The 17,805-nt window shown below is 38.6% G+C and overlaps 1 protein-coding gene across 5 annotated transcripts in view; it reads left to right on the forward strand.

Moving 5' to 3' along the window:
• The first annotated feature begins 73 nt into the window (after positions 1 to 73).
• The window catches only part of PRKAA1 (protein kinase AMP-activated catalytic subunit alpha 1), a 32,422-nt gene continuing 14,690 nt past the window's right edge, over positions 74 to 17,805 (forward strand). Inside the window, exons 1-5 of one of the 5 annotated variants that reach the window (XM_032337520.1) lie at positions 127 to 231; positions 1,464 to 1,595; positions 13,866 to 14,007; positions 15,664 to 15,757; positions 16,198 to 16,242. In XM_032337520.1, the coding sequence (XP_032193411.1) occupies positions 15,698 to 15,757; positions 16,198 to 16,242 (105 nt within the window). In that variant the 5' untranslated portion in view covers positions 127 to 231; positions 1,464 to 1,595; positions 13,866 to 14,007; positions 15,664 to 15,697. Of the gene's footprint in view, positions 232 to 266; positions 513 to 1,463; positions 1,596 to 13,865; positions 14,008 to 15,663; positions 15,758 to 16,197; positions 16,243 to 17,805 lie in introns of those variants that run through there. The other 4 variants (XM_032337518.1, XM_032337522.1, XM_032337519.1 and 1 more) reach the window with 4 other exon arrangements.

Consider the following 17,805-nt stretch of genomic DNA (forward strand, 5'->3'; position numbering starts at 1 on the left):
GGGCGGCGGCTCGGCGGCACGGCTGCCCTCCCGCGTCCCCACCCCCCTCCCTGCCCGCCCCCGGCGCGGCCCTGCCCGCCCCCTCCGCCCCCTCCCGCGGCGCCATGCGCAGACTCAGTTCCTGGAGAAAGATGGCGACAGCCGAGAAGCAGAAACACGACGGGCGGGTGAAGATCGGCCACTACATCCTGGGGGACACGCTGGGGGTCGGCACCTTCGGCAAAGTGAAGGGTGAGGACCCCTCGGGGCAAGGGTCGGATCCAGCCCGCGGTCCGGGTGACTTCCGCCTTTCGCACCTCTTCATCCTCCCCCGCCCCGGCGTTCCTCCTCTCCCGGGCTCTGCAACCCCTGTCCTGACTCCGGCGGGAGCGGAGTCAGAGGCCACCGCGGGACTGCGGCGCGACCCTCTCCGGCCGGGTGGGGGTGGGGACCGGTCGCCATGGCGACGGCACCGCGGTGCGAGGGGCTCGCTGGTGCGAGGGGCGGGGATGCGGAGGTGCGAACTTTCCCAGGTGGGGTAGTGTAGGGCTGCGCGGCGCGCTCGTAGAGCTGGGAGGGGGGCTGCGCCGGGGTCTCGGCCCGGAGCCCTGGGGAGAGGGCTTCTTGTTCGCTGGGGCTGTGCTCCCTCGGCTCAGGGCCAGCCCATCGCTTCCCTGGCAGTTCTCCGTATTGTCCGTATTTCCGTCCTCTTTGGGATGTTCTCGACTTATCTGCCTGGGCTGATTCTCAAGTGTGAAATGTGTCCCCCCTTCCCACCTCCCCCCAAAAGTAGGCTTGCTTTGGGGGTAGCTTACAGAATTTTTTAAAAAGGGCCATCTCGTTGGGAAGGATGACTAATTTTTTTTCGGAGCAGTTAATTGAATGTAAACTGGTTCTGTATTTGCGACGCATGGTTTATGTTCTGAATGCAGACTCTGTGCCTTCAGTGTTTCTGAATTATCAGTTTTGCAGACTCTGTGTGCCAAACCTGGTAGGTAGTGCAGATGTTGCCTCCAGATAGTATTTATTAGCTCATTAATGCAGTTCGTTTCCATTTACTTTCTCAGGATATTTGTTTTAATAATTGAGTGCACATCATTTGAACTTTTTTTTTTTTTTTAAAGGAAAGTGGGAAATCTCTTATCCTTGTGTTTCGGCACAATATTCTGGAAATAACAAACCTGATCACCAGTCCACCAATTCTGGCACAAAAAGTTTAATTGCAAACTTTGTGAGGCATAAGTATTTTTTCTTTAAAATATTTGACTTTGTTATTAGGGATGTAGAGAAAGGGAGCATGGAACTGATAAATGTAATTCATTCATTGGCTTTGGATATATAATAACCTATAAATTGCATACACTGAGCTCTTGGTAAATATTTGACTTGAAAGAAAAAAAAAAGTTGTGAAAGCCTGTACAGTGAATTAACTAACTGAGCCTTGCTTTACCGGAGCTAAATAAACATTTTCTGATTTTATCTAGGGATGGAAGAGGAGAACCCTTCCTTCTCTTGCTCTTTCTGAGTCATAGAACTGGAAAATTGCTGTATAGCCCACAGGGAAGCAACTGCCTAAGCCTTCTTATGAAAATCAGCAAGGCCAACAATGTAAGAAAGTAAGAAGCAAATGCCAGAATAGGGTAATAAGAGCCATCAGGGTGGGTCTGTATTAGGCCAGTAAGATGTCTCTGTACCCTCAAAATTATTTATTTTTGGCTATGTTGTCTCTTTACTTGTTAGCAATTACAAACTGCGTTTAGTTTACAGTATTTGTAAGAAATGCTCATTAATGCCCCCTAATAGTGATGACAGTCTTGAAACCCTCACTCCTTCCAGGGTTCTGCTTGGATTAGGATGCTCATCCTTCTAATAAAGACCTGTGCAAAGTCAGGTCTCATTTTCTTATTTGCTCAGTGGCTTTTGGCATGGCAGATAGGAAAGCAAGAGGGAGTTTTTCATTTTCTGGATTTGAACTGTGATGTGGCTGTGACATGAATCCTTTCAGTGAATGGTGTTCCCTAACCTTATTTTTCCACACATGCCTCTCTTGAAGTGTTAAATACTGTCAAAAGTCAACTCTCTAAATTACAGAAAAGTCAATAGTCATCAGAGAATCAGGTTTCATAGATAGGGTTAAATTTGTTCGCAAATACATTCGTTGATATTGCTCAAAATCCTCAACCAGTGCATTTTTAAGTTGTTAAACAGTTGGGATGCTTTTTGCTCCATGTATGGTAATAGAAAATCCAACTCACCCTAGCTAAGAACCTTACTTTCTGTGGTTCTCTCTCCAAAGATTGGAAACTTCAGCATAACTCTCTTGAGTCTCACTGGCTCATCCAGTCCCTGGGGCCAGGGATGCCTTGTGCCATTTGGTTCAGGCTTGTGCACTAGCAAGGGAGATAGCATTACTCTTGGTGGAATATGGCCCACTGTTGAATTTGTGTGTGTGGTGGGGGCATCTTCTTCTGAAGTACTTCAGGTAGATAAATAACTATACAGAATGGGTATTAATTGTTAGGTGAGAGAAATTAGATGTTCAGTGAGCAGGCAGAAACAGCTCTTACAGTGGTGATAGCCTTAATTTGACAAGAATTCTTATCAGTGGTATGATTAGCCAGATACTTCAGTGGAGATAATTTGGAGTAGGTAGAGCTTTTAAAATTAGTTACATGTTGGTAAATTTAACACAGAAAAGGAATCTAATAGAAGATATGATATTACATGCTTAGAGGAAATTTAATTTGGGGGGCAAAGGGGACTATAAATTCACAGTGATTATTTTGTTCCCTATTACAGGCTGAAAAAGTCATTTGGCAACTTATTGTGAGGGGAAAGTTTAAACAGGCTACTGGGGTTGGGTTTGGGATTATGTTTGAATTACCTCTTATTATTCCCAAGTTGTCTTTTTTCCCCCCCTTTGGTTATCAAGGTGTTAGTCTCTACTTCCTTGCAGGGTCCACTTGCCTTTCCCCAGGTACAGCAGTTATAAAAGCATGGATGAACAGAGTCTCATGTTACTATTGCAATAAATTAAAATGGCAGTTTTTATTAAGTTTTCCAAGAGAAGAGAAGACGGTCTCTTTAGTGGTATAGGTGGTCTTCAGCAAATGAGTTGTTTATACATTACAACCTATTTATTAAGTTGGTGAGTATTTTTCTACATAAAACTACAATTTCAGGTAAATAGGTGACTAATCTCTTTGTGAATCAATCATAGTAGAAATTACTTAAAAATTTCTTTAAGGGGTGGTTCCTGGCTGGCTTAGGCAGTAAAGCATGCAACTCTTGATCTTGGGTCATGAGTTCAAGACCCCACACTGGTAGAGCTTACTTAAAAAAAAAATTCTTGGGGCACCTGGGTGGCTCAGTGGGTTAAAGCCTCTGCCTTCCGCTCAGGTCATGATCTCAGGTCCTGGGATCGAGCCCCGCATCAGGCTCTCTGCTCAGCAGGGAGCCTGCTTCCTCCTCTCTCTCTGCCTGCCTCTCTGCCCACTTATGATCTCTCTCTCTGTGTCAAATAAATAAATAAAATCTTAAAAAAAAAATTCTTTAAGGTGGGAAAATATCTATATATCTATATCTATATTTATATCTATATCTATCTCAAGTTTAGAGTGGGAATGAAGTTTAGGCCACAAAAACCAAAGAAGTAGAATACTGTCATGTTATTTATATAAATTTTAAAATCATGGAAAACACCCGGACATTGCTAGTGAGAGTGCGATGTTGCCACCTCTATAAAGTGTGACAGTATTTATTAAAGTTAACCCAGTAATTTAGACTCTAGGAATTTATCCTATAGATATACTGGTATGAAATAATGAGTTATTCATTGCCATATTGTTTATAAATACAAAGGTTAGAAATAACGTTTCTAGTAGGACAGTAGTTAAATTATCGTTATCCATGCAATGATATACATTGCAAACATTAAGAAAAAAACAAGAGACTTTATATGATTTATGAAGCAATTTCCAAGGTGTATTTTTAAGGGGAAGAATAAGGGGGTAGTAGAACAAATGTGTCTAGTATACACATTTTATACACATTTGTGTATAAAAAGCAGGGGCAAGGAAGGTTTTTAAGTGTAACTACTTGCACGTGCATGGAGTGACCCTTTAAAGATACACATGAAACACATTAGTTCAGAGCGGGGGAGCTAGGTAGCAGGGGGCTATTTCACTGCCTATCTTTTTGTAACATTTAATTGTGCAGTGCAGGTATTATGTATTCAAAAGAATATATAAAATTAGGGGCGCCAGGGTGGCTCAGTGGGCTAAAGCCTCTGCCTTTGGCTCAGATCATGATCTCAGGGTCCTGGGATCGAGCTCTGCATCGGGCTCTCTGCTCAGCGGGGAGCCTGCTGCTTCCCTCTCTTGGCCTGCCTCTGCCTGCTTGTGATCTCTGTCTGTCAAATAAATAAATAAATAAAATAATTAAAAAAAAAAAAAGAAAGCACTAATAGGCTGTTAGTTGGAGGGAGACTAATTCACTGCTCTTGTGAGGGAGACATTGTAAATTTTGGTAGCCTTTGCTATGAGTGACCTGTAAGTGTTCCATGGCAGAAATACCTGTTTTCTCTTTTGTTCAAAAACAATCTCATAGGGGCACGTGGGTGGCTTAGTTGGTTAAGATATCAGCTCAGGTCATGATCTCAGGGTCGTGAGATGGAGCCACACGTTGGGCTCCACACTGGTTGTGGAGCCTGGTTAGGACTCAGTCTGTCCCTCTCTCTCTCTGTCCCTGCCCTGACTCATACTCTCTCTTTCTCCCTCTCTCTCAAATAAATAAAATCTTTAAAAAAACAAAAACAAAAACCCCAGTATCTTAGCAGTACTGTAAAACAGTAACAGTCTGAAGAGTAAAGGTTTGAGCTTTGGAAAGGGGGGTGGTTCTCTTAATGCATATTCCTGACAAGGTGCACTTGTTACTGATTGATTGACTGTGGAGCAGCAATTAATTTGGCTGCAACTGAGATTAATATATGGAGAATCCTTTGCTTAGTTTTGAGAAGACTTAAGGGTTTGGGGTTTGATATTGGGCCTAGCTCCCCTGCCCACCCCTGCATATTGATGGTGTGGTAGAGTAGGTAGGTCGTAAGACTTGACGTCAGAAGGCCTATCCCAGCTTGATCACTTAATAGCTTTACTGTATCAAATTACATAATCTCTTAGAGCTTTGTAATTACCTATATCATAGGTTTGTTGTGAGGGTCAAATGTGATCATATAAAATCCCATTTTCAAAAGTATTGTTACTGAAGTTCTGATATTGAAGTTTGTTGGTAATTGGGTTCAAGGCAAAATATCTGTTGCTATAATTAAGGAAAAGAACAGATTATCATATGACAGCTTTAAATTGCCAAGATTTTCCTGGGAAGAAAGAGGGAGAAAGATGATATCCAGAGGGCTATTGCCTACTTTGAAAGAGAAAATATTTGAGCCATCAGTGTTGGGACATTATTTGAAAACCTTGAAGGGAAGAGTCTGTATCCAAGTAAGACAGGTTAAAAATGTTTAATAGGTTTCTTTACTAGGCAGTCCAGAGCCATTATTGTGTTAATATGTGTAGTGGGTTTCCAAAAGGGAGAGCATACATCCTTTCCCAGACTTCCTTGCTGACAAAATCTTTTTCTGTGTAGAGACTTCAGTCCTAGTATTCTATAGACCATAATTCTTTTTTTTTTTTTAAGATTTTATATTTATTCATTTGTTTATTTTTATTAATTATAAACATATAATGTATTATTCGCCCCAGGGGTACAGGTCTGTGAATTACCAGGTTTACACACTTCACACCACTCACCATAGCACATTATTTTTATTTATTTGACAGAGATCACAAGTAGGCAGAGAGGCAGGCAGAGAGAGAGGAGGAAGCATGCTTTCTGCTTAGCAGAGAGCCCGATGCGGGGCTCGATCCCAGGACCTGAAATCATGACCTGAGCGGAAGGGAGAGGCTTAACCTACTGAGCCACCCAGGCGCCCCTGTAGAGCATAATTCTTAAAATTCATTGTAACAATTATAGTTTTATGGTTTTTCTAGCCCGTAGAAAATTTGAATTCCTGAATTAGAACATTGGAGAGGGGGCTTAAAAGTTGACTCCTGATAGGCTGTGAAGGATGAGACACAACTTCAAAATGCAGAAAACTGTGGAGCTGGAATGTAATAGCCTAGGAGCAAGAAGTCCTATCCAGCTAACTCCCACAGATGTCACCGTGTGAGGGCACAGGGGAGTAACTGATGCTCATACAAGGTGAACATTTGCTTGTTTCCCAGTCATTATGTACAGCATGTTCCATTTAAGAATTCTTGGAGCATTTGTAGTGCAGATTAGAAAACCAGTTTTCAAAAAAGATTACTTTTGTTAATTTGTTAATTTTAATGGTGAATATCATATTTTAGGAAACAAAACAAAACTATGTTTCCTGGGGCTGCAGTAACAGTATCACAAACTGGGTGGCTTCAAACAACAGAAGTTTATTCTCTTGAAGTTCTGAAGGCCAAAAATCTAAAATCAAGGAGTTTGTAGGGTTACACTTCCTCTGAAGGTTCATGGTGAGAGTCTTCCTAGCCTCTCCAGCTTTTGGTAGCTCTTGGTGTTCCTTGACTTGTGGTAGCAGAACTCCAGACTCTGCCTTTGTCTTCCCTTGGCTTCCTGTGGATGTATCTGTGCTCTCTTCTCTTCTTAAAAAGGATACCATTCATTAGATCTAGAGCCCACTCTAAACCTAGGATGAGTTCATGAACTTCAGATCCTTAACTGATTACATATCCAAATACCCTATTTCCACATAAGAACATATTCTAAGTTCTTGTGGACATGAATTTGGGATGCAGGGGCAGTATTCAAGCCATTACACTTGTTATTTTATATGCTTTGGTTTTATACTCTTGGTTTCTCCCTTATAACACTTTAATTTTTGAGAAACTTTTAAATTGAACTGGTAGAATGAATAAAATATGTTCTTTGTACCTTATCTTAAAACATTGAAATTGATATGAGGCAGGTTTTTAGTAGACTGAATTAATTTTCTCATATATAGGAAAAAGATTGTAGTAGCAATGCCAGACACATAGTAGGTACAGGTACTCACTATTTCTTTAATCAATGTTTGAATTTTTAGAATATTTCTTACTGGTATGGGGCAATTCAGTCTATTGTTGTTTTCAACATTGTAAGACTGTAGGGCAGCCTGGATGGCTCAGTTGGTTGAGCCTCTGACTCTTTGATTTTGGCTCAAGTCATGATCGGGGATCTCTTCCTGTTCCTCAATTAACTGTAAAGTGTTACTAATAATGTCAGTCTTCTAGGGTTAGTTAGAGTATCAGTAGGTTTGGGCATAAAGTGGGTATGTCATGAATATTAACTACACAGTTGTGTATCTTAATTATGTTACGTGTTATATATCAACTAGATTTATATTTTTTAAAAATCTGATTTAAATTCAAATCTGATTAGCCTGTTTTTTAGCTCGGTGCTCTTATATGGCTGAATAAGCGTTCCTGTAGTTTTTAGGTAGTAGGTGAAATAACATCAAGGCTTGGTGCCAAGTGTGTATGTTTAGCAATATTATGTTGAAAATTAACCAAAGTTAGGAAAGGGTTGATTTTAGGAAGCTAGAAATCTCAGGATTGATGTGACGGGAGGCGGAGGATGGGTATGTTGGTGGAACTGAAGCTTACGGGAATGGGAGCTAGATGCATAGAAATTTTAGCTATTAATTATTTAGCACTTATTATGGGCTTAGATAAAGGGATGCTACTGAATCTAGGAGGATGAGGACAACAAATAAAGGAACTGAGGTTATTGGCCAGATAGAGATTAAAGCAGAAAATTTAGGGCTGATTAAATAGGGATGGGGGCAGGTTTGGGAGCAGTGGAAAATAAATAGCTCTAAACAGTGATAGCCACCATTTATTTATCAAGCATTTACTATGTCAGATACCATGGAAAGTGCTTTACAAACCCTACTTTATGCATTCCTTACAGTCACTTTTATTTTACTATTTTTTAAAGATTTTATTTGTTTATTTGATAGAGATCACAAGTAGGCAGACCGGCAGGCAGAGAGAGAGAAGGGGAAGCAGATTCTCCCCTAAAGCAGAGAGCCTGATATGGGGCTTGATCCCAGGACCCTGGGATCATGACCTGAGCTGAAGATAGAGGCTTTAACCCACTGTGCCACCCAGGCGCCCCTACAGTCACTTTTATATGGAGTATGTGGTATTCTTATTTTTACAGACAAGTGAATAGAAGGCTGACATAATTTAACTCGCCCAGATCAAACATTAAATAAATACCCTTCATACTGGAAAGAACCCAGGTCTCTGTCTATGTTTTATACATAGATTGCCTTCTCATGTAGGAGAATGGGGTGTTTAGCCCTATTTCTGAAAAAGTTGAATCAAACACCTATCATTACTTTTTTTTTCCTTCCCTTTGGGATTTTTTAATAGTAAAGAATATAAAACAGTAAGTAAAATTTGAAAAAAAAATCACTGTAGGATAACTTTTCATTTTAGCACATTATCACTGTCATAAAAATTTTTAATATAGCTAGAAAGTATAGATTGTATATATAATTTTTGTTTACTCTTTTCATATTTATAAAAATATTTTCTATAGTCTTATGAGAGAGCCTGTTATGTTGGAATAGCAATGTATTAAACTGTTTTCTGAAATTGGTCATTTGGTCATTTGCCATCTTTGTTCTTAAATAAGACACTATAATAAAAATAATTATGCACATTTAAAAAAAAGATTTATTTACTTGAGAGAGAGAAAAAAGAATGAGTGGGGGGAAGGGCAGAAGGAGAAAATCTTCAAGCAGTCTCCTGTGCGGAGCTGAACATGGGGCTAGATCTCAGGACCTGTGAAATCAAGACCTGAGCCAAACCAAGAGTGGGACACTGACTGAGGTACCCAGGTGCCCAATAATTATGCACATTTTAAAATTTACTTAATTCTAAGTTAAATTCTAAGTAAGGAAACTACAGATCTTAAAAATCCATATATTAAAATATATATTTAATTAATATATTAAAATGTATATTAAATATATATTGATATGTATAAATATATATTTTAAGAAATATATATTGCTCTTAATGCTATTCTAGGATATCAGTTGCCTTTTTATTCCCCTAAAATGTTCTTTTGTTATACCAGCCATGAAAAAGGAATTAGTGTATCAATTTTTCCTTAACAAAAAACCAAACTGATCACATACCCTGCTTCTTTACTTACTTAGTAGTGTGTGTGTGTGTATATGTGAGACAGAGAATTTGATTTCATTACAGTGGCTGTCATGACACCTTCCCCTCCCTTGCTACTGTTCAATTTTTATTTGAATACTATTTATACAGTCATACTTTTGTAATTTCTGTTGCTTCAAAAATGAAGATATGCCTCTATTTCTGATTAATTTATAATTTGATGAAATGTTTACATATTAGAAAAAAGTCTAGTTGTACCTTTGTTGTTTGGTTACTGATTTCATTTTGTTTATTTGGCCTTCTTTTGTGGGGGTGGTCTATTATTCGCAGGTGGAATAATATTCTACTCCCTGTTACTTACGAGTTGAATTTTACTTGACTCCCTATTCTTTGTCTATCACCATCCCGCCTTCTCTTGCTAATTTCTGCCTCAATTTTGGTATGTGTTCAATGAAATTTTCTGTCACATTTCTGCAACTTAACTGCTTTCTAAATGATTTTAATTGTTCTGTTGTATAATTCATCATACTCTGCTTTTATTTTGTAACTTCTGTATTTTTCTTTCTTTTTAATTTAAAAGATTTTATTTTTAACTCGTCTCTACATCCAGTGTGGGCCTCGAACTTAAAACCCCAAGATCAAGAGTCCTGTGCTCTACTGATTGGGCTAGCCAGGTGTTGAATAACTTCTGTATTTCTTATCACTTTGTGATAGTTAATTTTTTCTACAACATTCATGTAGCTCTTGGAGAGCATTTATTAATGTGTATTCTTTTTGCTTTAGTTTTTTGTACTTTAAAACTTTTTGTTTTTTCTTACTTTATAGTTATTTTGGTCATCTTCAGAGGCCAGGATGGTCCCAGGGACCCAGGTTGCTTTTGGTCAATACTGTTTTCTGTGACAGCATTACTGGCATATAGTATTCTATCATTAGTTAGTGATAGAATATACATCTGGAGTTCCAAGAAGACCCAGTTGTTACTTACAGTTAATTGGGGTTGAAATTAGGTTGAGCAGGGTGGGATATGAGAGGGGACTGTGGTTGATTTGTGATGAATTGGAGTTCATTCCCAAATGGGTTTTGCTTTCATATTCTTTCCAAATCTGAGTCTGCCAGTAGTATCCAGTATTGTGGCTGTTCCCAGTCTTGTTTCAGCTATTCAGTTAATGAGAGAGGGTTTCCACTAAGCCACTGCTTGGAGATTTTGGGGGTAGTTGGACAGATTAAATTACTAGTTGTTCAGGTAGCAGTACACTAGGTCTAAGAAAGAAGATACTTACTGAATTGGGGCTTAACAGTCAAGTTGACTGCTGTTAATCACATCTGATTGGTATAATAGATTATAGAAAGCCTTATCAGAAATTAGGATGTGCTTCTAATTTCCACAGTCCATTTCAGCTATGATTATAGGTTTTTCTTTGTCACTGATTACATGTATATTTTAATGAGTTATTGATGGAAGTATGTCCAGTCCATTCTTAATCTGTCTTCTTTAAGGAAACTTCTGTATTCTTAGCCATGGATGGTTTTGAGATTAGATGAGCTATACAAAGGTGGTTATAAGAAAATTTAGAGATTCCATTTACATTGTAGTAGTTTATTTTATTTATTTATTTTTAAAGATTTTATTTATTTATGTTTTTGTCAGAGACAGAGAGAGAGAGAGAGAGAGACAGCGCATAAGCAGGCAGAGTGGCAGGCAGAGACACAGAGAGAGGCAGGCTCCCTGTTGAGCAAGGAGCCTGATGCGGAACTCAATCCCAGGACTCCAGGATCATGACCTGAGCCAAAGGCAGCGGCTTAATCGACTGAGCCACTCAGGCGTCCCCACATTGTAGTAGCTTAAAAATTTTTTGATTCTGTGAGTTTTTGATTCTGAGAGTTGACTATGGTGCAGTTACACATTTGCTCATTTTCTGAAAAGATCTGCATTATAGAAGGATTGTACAGGTTAAAAAATCTGGACAAAATGGAAGGTAAACTTAGGTGGTAAATCATATTTTTGAAAAGGATTCAGACTTACTCTGACTTAAATACTTTTCTTTGAGTCTTACTTAACAAAGAGTTTTTTCACCAAATGTGAAATATCTGTATAATCTAACCTTGGATTTAATATTATTAATTAAAACATTTAGGGAAAGTAGCAAATGCTTAAAAAAAATTCAAAGTAATGAGGAATTACCCCATCCCCTGCCTCTCTCAACTGCAGGGGGTGTCTTGGGGGGCAGAAGAGCCCATCACTCATTATCTTGGTTGGCCTGTTGGGGGAAAATGTTGAATTGTTGAAAACCATTGGACCTGAAGTTCTGTAGAGTTCTCTTTAGTTTCTATAATTCTATGCTTGTTATTGTTAAATCATCAAGAGCACATAGTGAGTGAGGAGCAAGCAATGAGTCTTTTGTCTTTTAGAAAGATAATTTAATTATCTTGTTGCTCCCCTGCTTTAAAAACCTGCAGTGGTTCATAATCCTTGAGGGTTTTTAAAGGGTGGGCAGGCTCAGCTCCATCCCAAATCCCAGATCAAGTGGGAAAGCCTAATTAGATTGGAATAAAAAAGACAAATTCTTGGTGTAAAATAATATTTTAAACGTAAGTTTAAAATACCAGTGTTGAGTTTTCTACTTGGAAATAGTAAGAAGTATTGTATCAATCTGCTAAGGGTTTCCATAACAAAATACCGCAGATTGAATGGCTTTTAACAACAGATATTTTCTCACAGTATGGAGGCTAAAGGTTTGAGATCAAGATTTCAGTACGGTTGGTGCCTTCTGAGGCCTCTCTTTAGTTCACAGATTGTGGCTTCCTCCCTGTGTCCTCACACAGTTTCCTGTGTGTACCCTGCTGTCTCTCCGTGTGTCCAGATTTCCTCTTAGAAGGATATCATGAGTCAGGGTGGATTAGGACCTACCAAAACTGTTTCATTTTAATAGTCATTTCTTTAAAGGCCCTGTCTCTAAATACTGTCTTATTCTGAGACCAGGATTAGGGTATCAACATATGAATTTTGGGGGAGACACAGTTTAGTACATAACAAACATAAATAACTAAGAAGGGATTTCTTATTTATCATTATCTTTGCTTTTCAGCTGGTAATTACAAAGATTGCCAGGGAAAGCTCTCAGCTATTGGTCTTACAAACTATGTCCTAATTTAGAAGAGAACATTTTCTTCCTAAAAAGCTAACCCCCTAAGTCACTTATTTAAAAACAGAAAATAAAAAACAAAAAACAAAAAACCCAGAAACAAAACTTGATACATGTATATTTCAAAAAGTCAACTAGTGCTAAAAAACAGAATTCCGTACCTTTACCCTCAACTCTTTTCTTCTAGTATTTACCTCTAGGTTGTGGTGTGTTTTTTTTTTTTTTAACTTCCATATTTCTAATTAACCTGTGCATGCACACAAGCTATTTCTTAATTCTTATTGATGGATTTTGTTGTTGTTGACTTTCTATTGTGGTACATAAGGATTTCAGTTCTCTTACACCTTTTCCTCTACACTGTCATTCTCCTAATATAATTATATCATACTTAAAAAAATCCATATTTAGCATTTAATAATTGTGACTATGTAAAGACTTATTTGCCAATCCAAATCTGTGACTATTTTCTTTATAATTTTTCCTGGAGTTATTAAATTACCTTGTTTTTTCCATTCGCTTAGTTTTCTTTGAACCTAAGGCTGAATGTCCCTGTTTCTTCAAATGCCTTTGTCAAAATCTTTCTCAATACAATACTTTCAAACCTGTAAGATAATTTATTAGTCTCCCCTTCCCCCAGCTGTCTTGGATCCTCTGTCACATTTCTGTCCAGATTTGTTGTCTCTAAGCCTTCTACACATCTGTTACCTAGGACTTTGCCTCATTACCATATATTGGGGATTCTCTTAGTTTTTCTCCTTTACTGGGTCCCTTCTTTACTGGATATTATGTTCTTGGCTTATTTTCCTGTTTTTGGTAGAATATATATTCTCTGGTGGGTTCTTGAGAAAAGGCAAATAGAAGCTAAATTTTTGGAGAATAAATTCTGTTATCACCATTGATTATCTGAGCCTAGCATTCAAATTGAAAGAAAATCACTTTTTTTTTGGTTGTTGTTCTTAAAAATAGAAACTGCATGTTCATGAATGGAAATTTGAAAGGTTCAAAAGGTTATGGATGGGGGAAGTGTGTTGGTAGCATCAGGGAGTTTTTGGGATGATGAAACTGTTTGTATTTGATTTTAATGGGCTTTACCAATTTCTTTATGTTAAAATCCATAGACCTGTTCACCAGAAGAAAATAATTGTGTGGTTTTTTTTTTTTTTTGAAGTTCAGTTTGTATGTATGATAGCTTAAGAAATAAGTAAGAATTTAAAATAATAATAGAATTATTAAAAAATAAGTAAGAATTTAAAAGGACAAAAGGTATACAGCAAAAGGGAAATCTCTTTTCTTTCTCGGTTAGTTTTCTAGTTTCCCTTTCTGAAAGAACCACCATTATCAATTTCCTATGTATTCTCCCATTTAATCACTCTTGGACATGTAAACATTTAGGGGCAAATCAGGCAGAACTGAAAGGAACTTAAATTTGCTCAGTATTTTTGGAGATTACTACTCTTAGAATACATCTAAAATGTTATTAATCAAGTCTGGCACTAATTTGTTAAAATTATTTTTCCTACAGTTGGCAAACATGAATTGACTGGGCATAAAGTTGCTGTGAAGATACTGAATCGACAGAAGATTCGAAGCCTTGATGTGGTAGGAAAAATCCGCAGAGAAATTCAGAACCTCAAGCTTTTCAGGCATCCTCATATAATTAAACTGTAAGAGCTGATTATATTAAATATAGTCATATCATTTTTTAATCATTTTCGTTAACCTGCTTAATCTGACAAGAGAGAAAGATGACTGACATTTCTTGAATCATCTCTCAAGGTTTTAAAATTTATGCCTGTTCATGTATTTATCTAACCCCATTCATGGTCATTTAAACCTATATCCATGTTTTGCCCTTGTGCTTATCAGCTGTTAACTTGCTCGTTCTTTCTTATCTTCTGGACATGCTGTCTGATCACTTTATGTACCCCTATTGCTGTAGAAACAACAGTGATTCGCTAGTAGAAAATGTTGACCTCCACATTTCATATCATGTCATTTAGCCTCACTAGAGACAAGAGAAAGGCAGTAGAAAGGGTTTTTCCCCAAGCTGCTTATATCTGATAAAGCAAATAACAAATGATAGAATTTCAGGAATCCAGTATACAGAGGGGCAGTAGTAGTATTATGGTGGTTTTACAGTTGCCAATTTTAGGTCTGTATAGAACTTATTTATTGCTCCGTTTTCTTATGCGGGCTGTCACTTACAATGCTAAGGCTTTTATACTGCTGACCTGGCTGGCTCCAAATTTGTTTCACTCTCACCTCTTCTCATTTGCTGAGGTACCATGGTTTTAAGGTGCGTATGGGTGCTGATGACCCCTTAGTACACATCTCCTGCTTTTATACCTCTTCCCTGAACCCGGTTTCATACACCCACTGCCAACTCCGCATCTCCATTTGGATGCCAGAATTGAACTTTCTGTTACCCTCCCCCAAACCTGCTCTTACACACAGTTTTCACCCTCTGAGTTACTATCCAGTTCCTCAGGGCAGAAACATAGGACCCATCCCTAAATTTGTTGTTTCTCTCACTTCCTACCATCCATTCCATCTCTTTCTTCAAAATAGATCTAGGATCTGAATGTTTCTCAGTTCCTTCATTGTCATCAACCTCGTCTGAGCCACCATCATCTCTCTCATGGACTCCTGCAGTAGCCTCTTGCTTCCCCTGTACCATCCACAGTCAATTCTTCACGTTGCTGCCATAAAGTAAAGTTACCCTTTTAATAGATCAGACCACATGACTAGTTTGCTTAAAAACTTCAATAGCTTTGCATTTCCCTTAGAGTAGAAGCCAAAGCTTCATTCTGGCTTGTAAGGTTCTCTTTCCTCTGGTCTCCAATTACCTCTTTGACTGTATATCCTGTTTGTCTCTGCCAGCTCACTCTGCTCTAGCCTTCTTTCCATTCCTCAAACATGCCAGGCAGGTTTCTCCCTCAGGACCTTTTCACTTGCTGTTCTCTTTGCCTGGTTCACCTTCTTCCAGATCATGGTGTGGTTTGCTCCCTTCTGTCAGGTTCTGGTCAAATGTTACTTTATCAGAGAGTCCTCCCTTAAACCCCCCGTATGAGTGATTCCCCTTAGTTTGCTTTGTTTCTCTTCATAGCATTTTCCACCACCTGAGATACTGCTTATTCATATAGTGTCTGTTTCCTGGCTCCTGGAACATGAACTCCATGAAGGGAGAGAATTTGTTTTGTTCCTGCAGTTTTCCCAGCTTCTAGCACAGTGCCTGCTGTATTATAGGCGCTTAGTAAACATTTACTGAATGGATGAATATACATGTTTTAATATTGGTAGATAATGTTTTCTCTCACCAGGTACCAGGTCATCAGTACACCATCTGATATTTTCATGGTGATGGAATATGTCTCAGGAGGAGAGCTATTTGATTATATCTGTAAAAATGGAAGGGTAAGCAGTTCTGATTTAATACTGTATATATTTTGTAACTCCCCTTATTCCTTACTAGCTTCAAGATGTCAGAAAGCGATTTTGTTAAGAGGTCTACTTAATAACCAGTTCCCTTAGTCATATATTTGTCTAGAGTCATAGACTATTTAGAGTTAGGAAAGACCTTAAAGATTACTTCCTTAGCCTGCTTACACAGATGTGGAAGCCAGGATACACAGTTTATGTTTTTAACTGTAGATCACTTGATTTATTAATGACAGAATTGGATTGAGACCCCAGAACGCATAGTCTTCCAACTCGTGCTTTGGGGTATAGAAATACTTGTAACATATATCTTGAATTATATATTTAATCCTTACAAAATATATTAATTCTTAAAGATCTAGGCCTTGGTAGTCAACCCTAGCCACATTTAAATTGCATTCGTTTTTTGGTTTCAGAAATCTGATGTACCTGGAATAGTAAGAACAGGCTCCATGAAGGAGGTAGGAATTAGACTTAAAGAATTTAGAGTTGGAAGGAACTTTAAAAGGCATTTGGAGCAGTATCTTAAGTTACAGACCCAAAAAATGAACACTGCCACCACCCCCTTCACCAGCGTCTCCCTGCCCCCCGCCCATGTATTTTCTCATCCCAGGTTATGTGGTATGCTAAGAAGAAGCCATTTTTTTCCCCTCTCAAGCTAAAATTCTTTATATCATTCATTTGTTCTATATAGCATATCTGTTTACTTTTATCAAAACCAAGCTCATTAAATAACCAAGTTAATTTTGATTTTACCATTTTTTGACATGGTTCATTTCAGTTTTCAGGTATTCCACGTCTTTGTTCACTAACACCCGCGCCCCCCCCCCCCCCCCCCCCCCCCCCCCCCCCCCGCCCCACCATGTTATGCCTGGAAAAATGGAAACAGGCACAAGTTGAATTGCTATCTTGTTTTCTTATCTTTTCCATTTGTCATTTCTTGATCATTTTGCTTTACATCATGGGAATTTTCTTCAATTTTTACTTGTTGTATACTAACAGTTCAGCTGTCATATTTTCTATTTCAAAGATCTTTCTTGTTTTCTGACTTTGTTTTAAATAGCCAGTTCTCCATAGATACAATAATCTTATCTGAGGATGACAATTAGGTTTTTGTTTTAAGTTTTTAATTTTAACTCCAGTATATGTAACATACACTGTTATATTAGTTTCAGATATACATACAGTGATTCACCAATTCTGTACATTATTCAGTGCTCATCATGATAAGTGTGCTCTTAATCCCCATCACCATTTCACCTGTCCCCCCCCTTACTCCCACTCATCTCTCCCCTCTGGTAACCATAAGTTTGTTCTCTATAGTTAAGAGTCAACAGTTGTTGTGTGTGATTAAGTCTTCATCTATTTCCTGCATTGTTACTGTACCTTCTGTGCTTCATTTTACTGGCCTTGGTGTTTTGTACATGGCCCTTCCTCAGATGTCTGGTGATTCTTGGTTGTCCACTTATATTTGAGTGAGGTGCTAAATGCCAAGCTCATGTTAGGTGGAACTTACTGATTGGTGGGCCTTCCCATTGGTTGAACAGGTAGGGATCTGTCCATTTTATTAGGGTATACCAGATGTCCATGATTTCAGATATTTTCCTTAGATCAGAAAGTTGCTCCAGAAGAAACCTTCCAATTTCCTTGAGGGTATTAGCTTTTTCCTCAGTATTCTGAGAGCTGAATTGGGAAGAGGCCTGCAAGTCTCAGTAGTTAGTATTTGAGTTCCACTTAATCCCCATGTTTTCCTTCTGGTGCTTCATCCCTGCCTTGGTGTCTTTGAGAACAGAGCTGGTTCCTAAAGAGTGAATCATGGGTCTCATTTACTGGTTGGGGTGAGTTTAAAACTTCTTTTTTAACCAACTGTCCTGTTTTCAGTTCTCCTCTCCTTCCTCCCTTCCCAAATTCCCAAGGTTTCTAAGCTTTTCCAGGGTTGTGTGTGCAGGCTAGTTTACTATTGGTTTCCACCCCTGTGGGCTTAGGGTTCAGCTCTCTCTGGTGAAGTCTGTATCACTGTTCAT

The sequence above is a fragment of the Mustela erminea genome, chromosome 3 (assembly GCF_009829155.1).
Source record: "Mustela erminea isolate mMusErm1 chromosome 3, mMusErm1.Pri, whole genome shotgun sequence".
Taxonomy (NCBI): domain Eukaryota; kingdom Metazoa; phylum Chordata; class Mammalia; order Carnivora; family Mustelidae; genus Mustela; species Mustela erminea.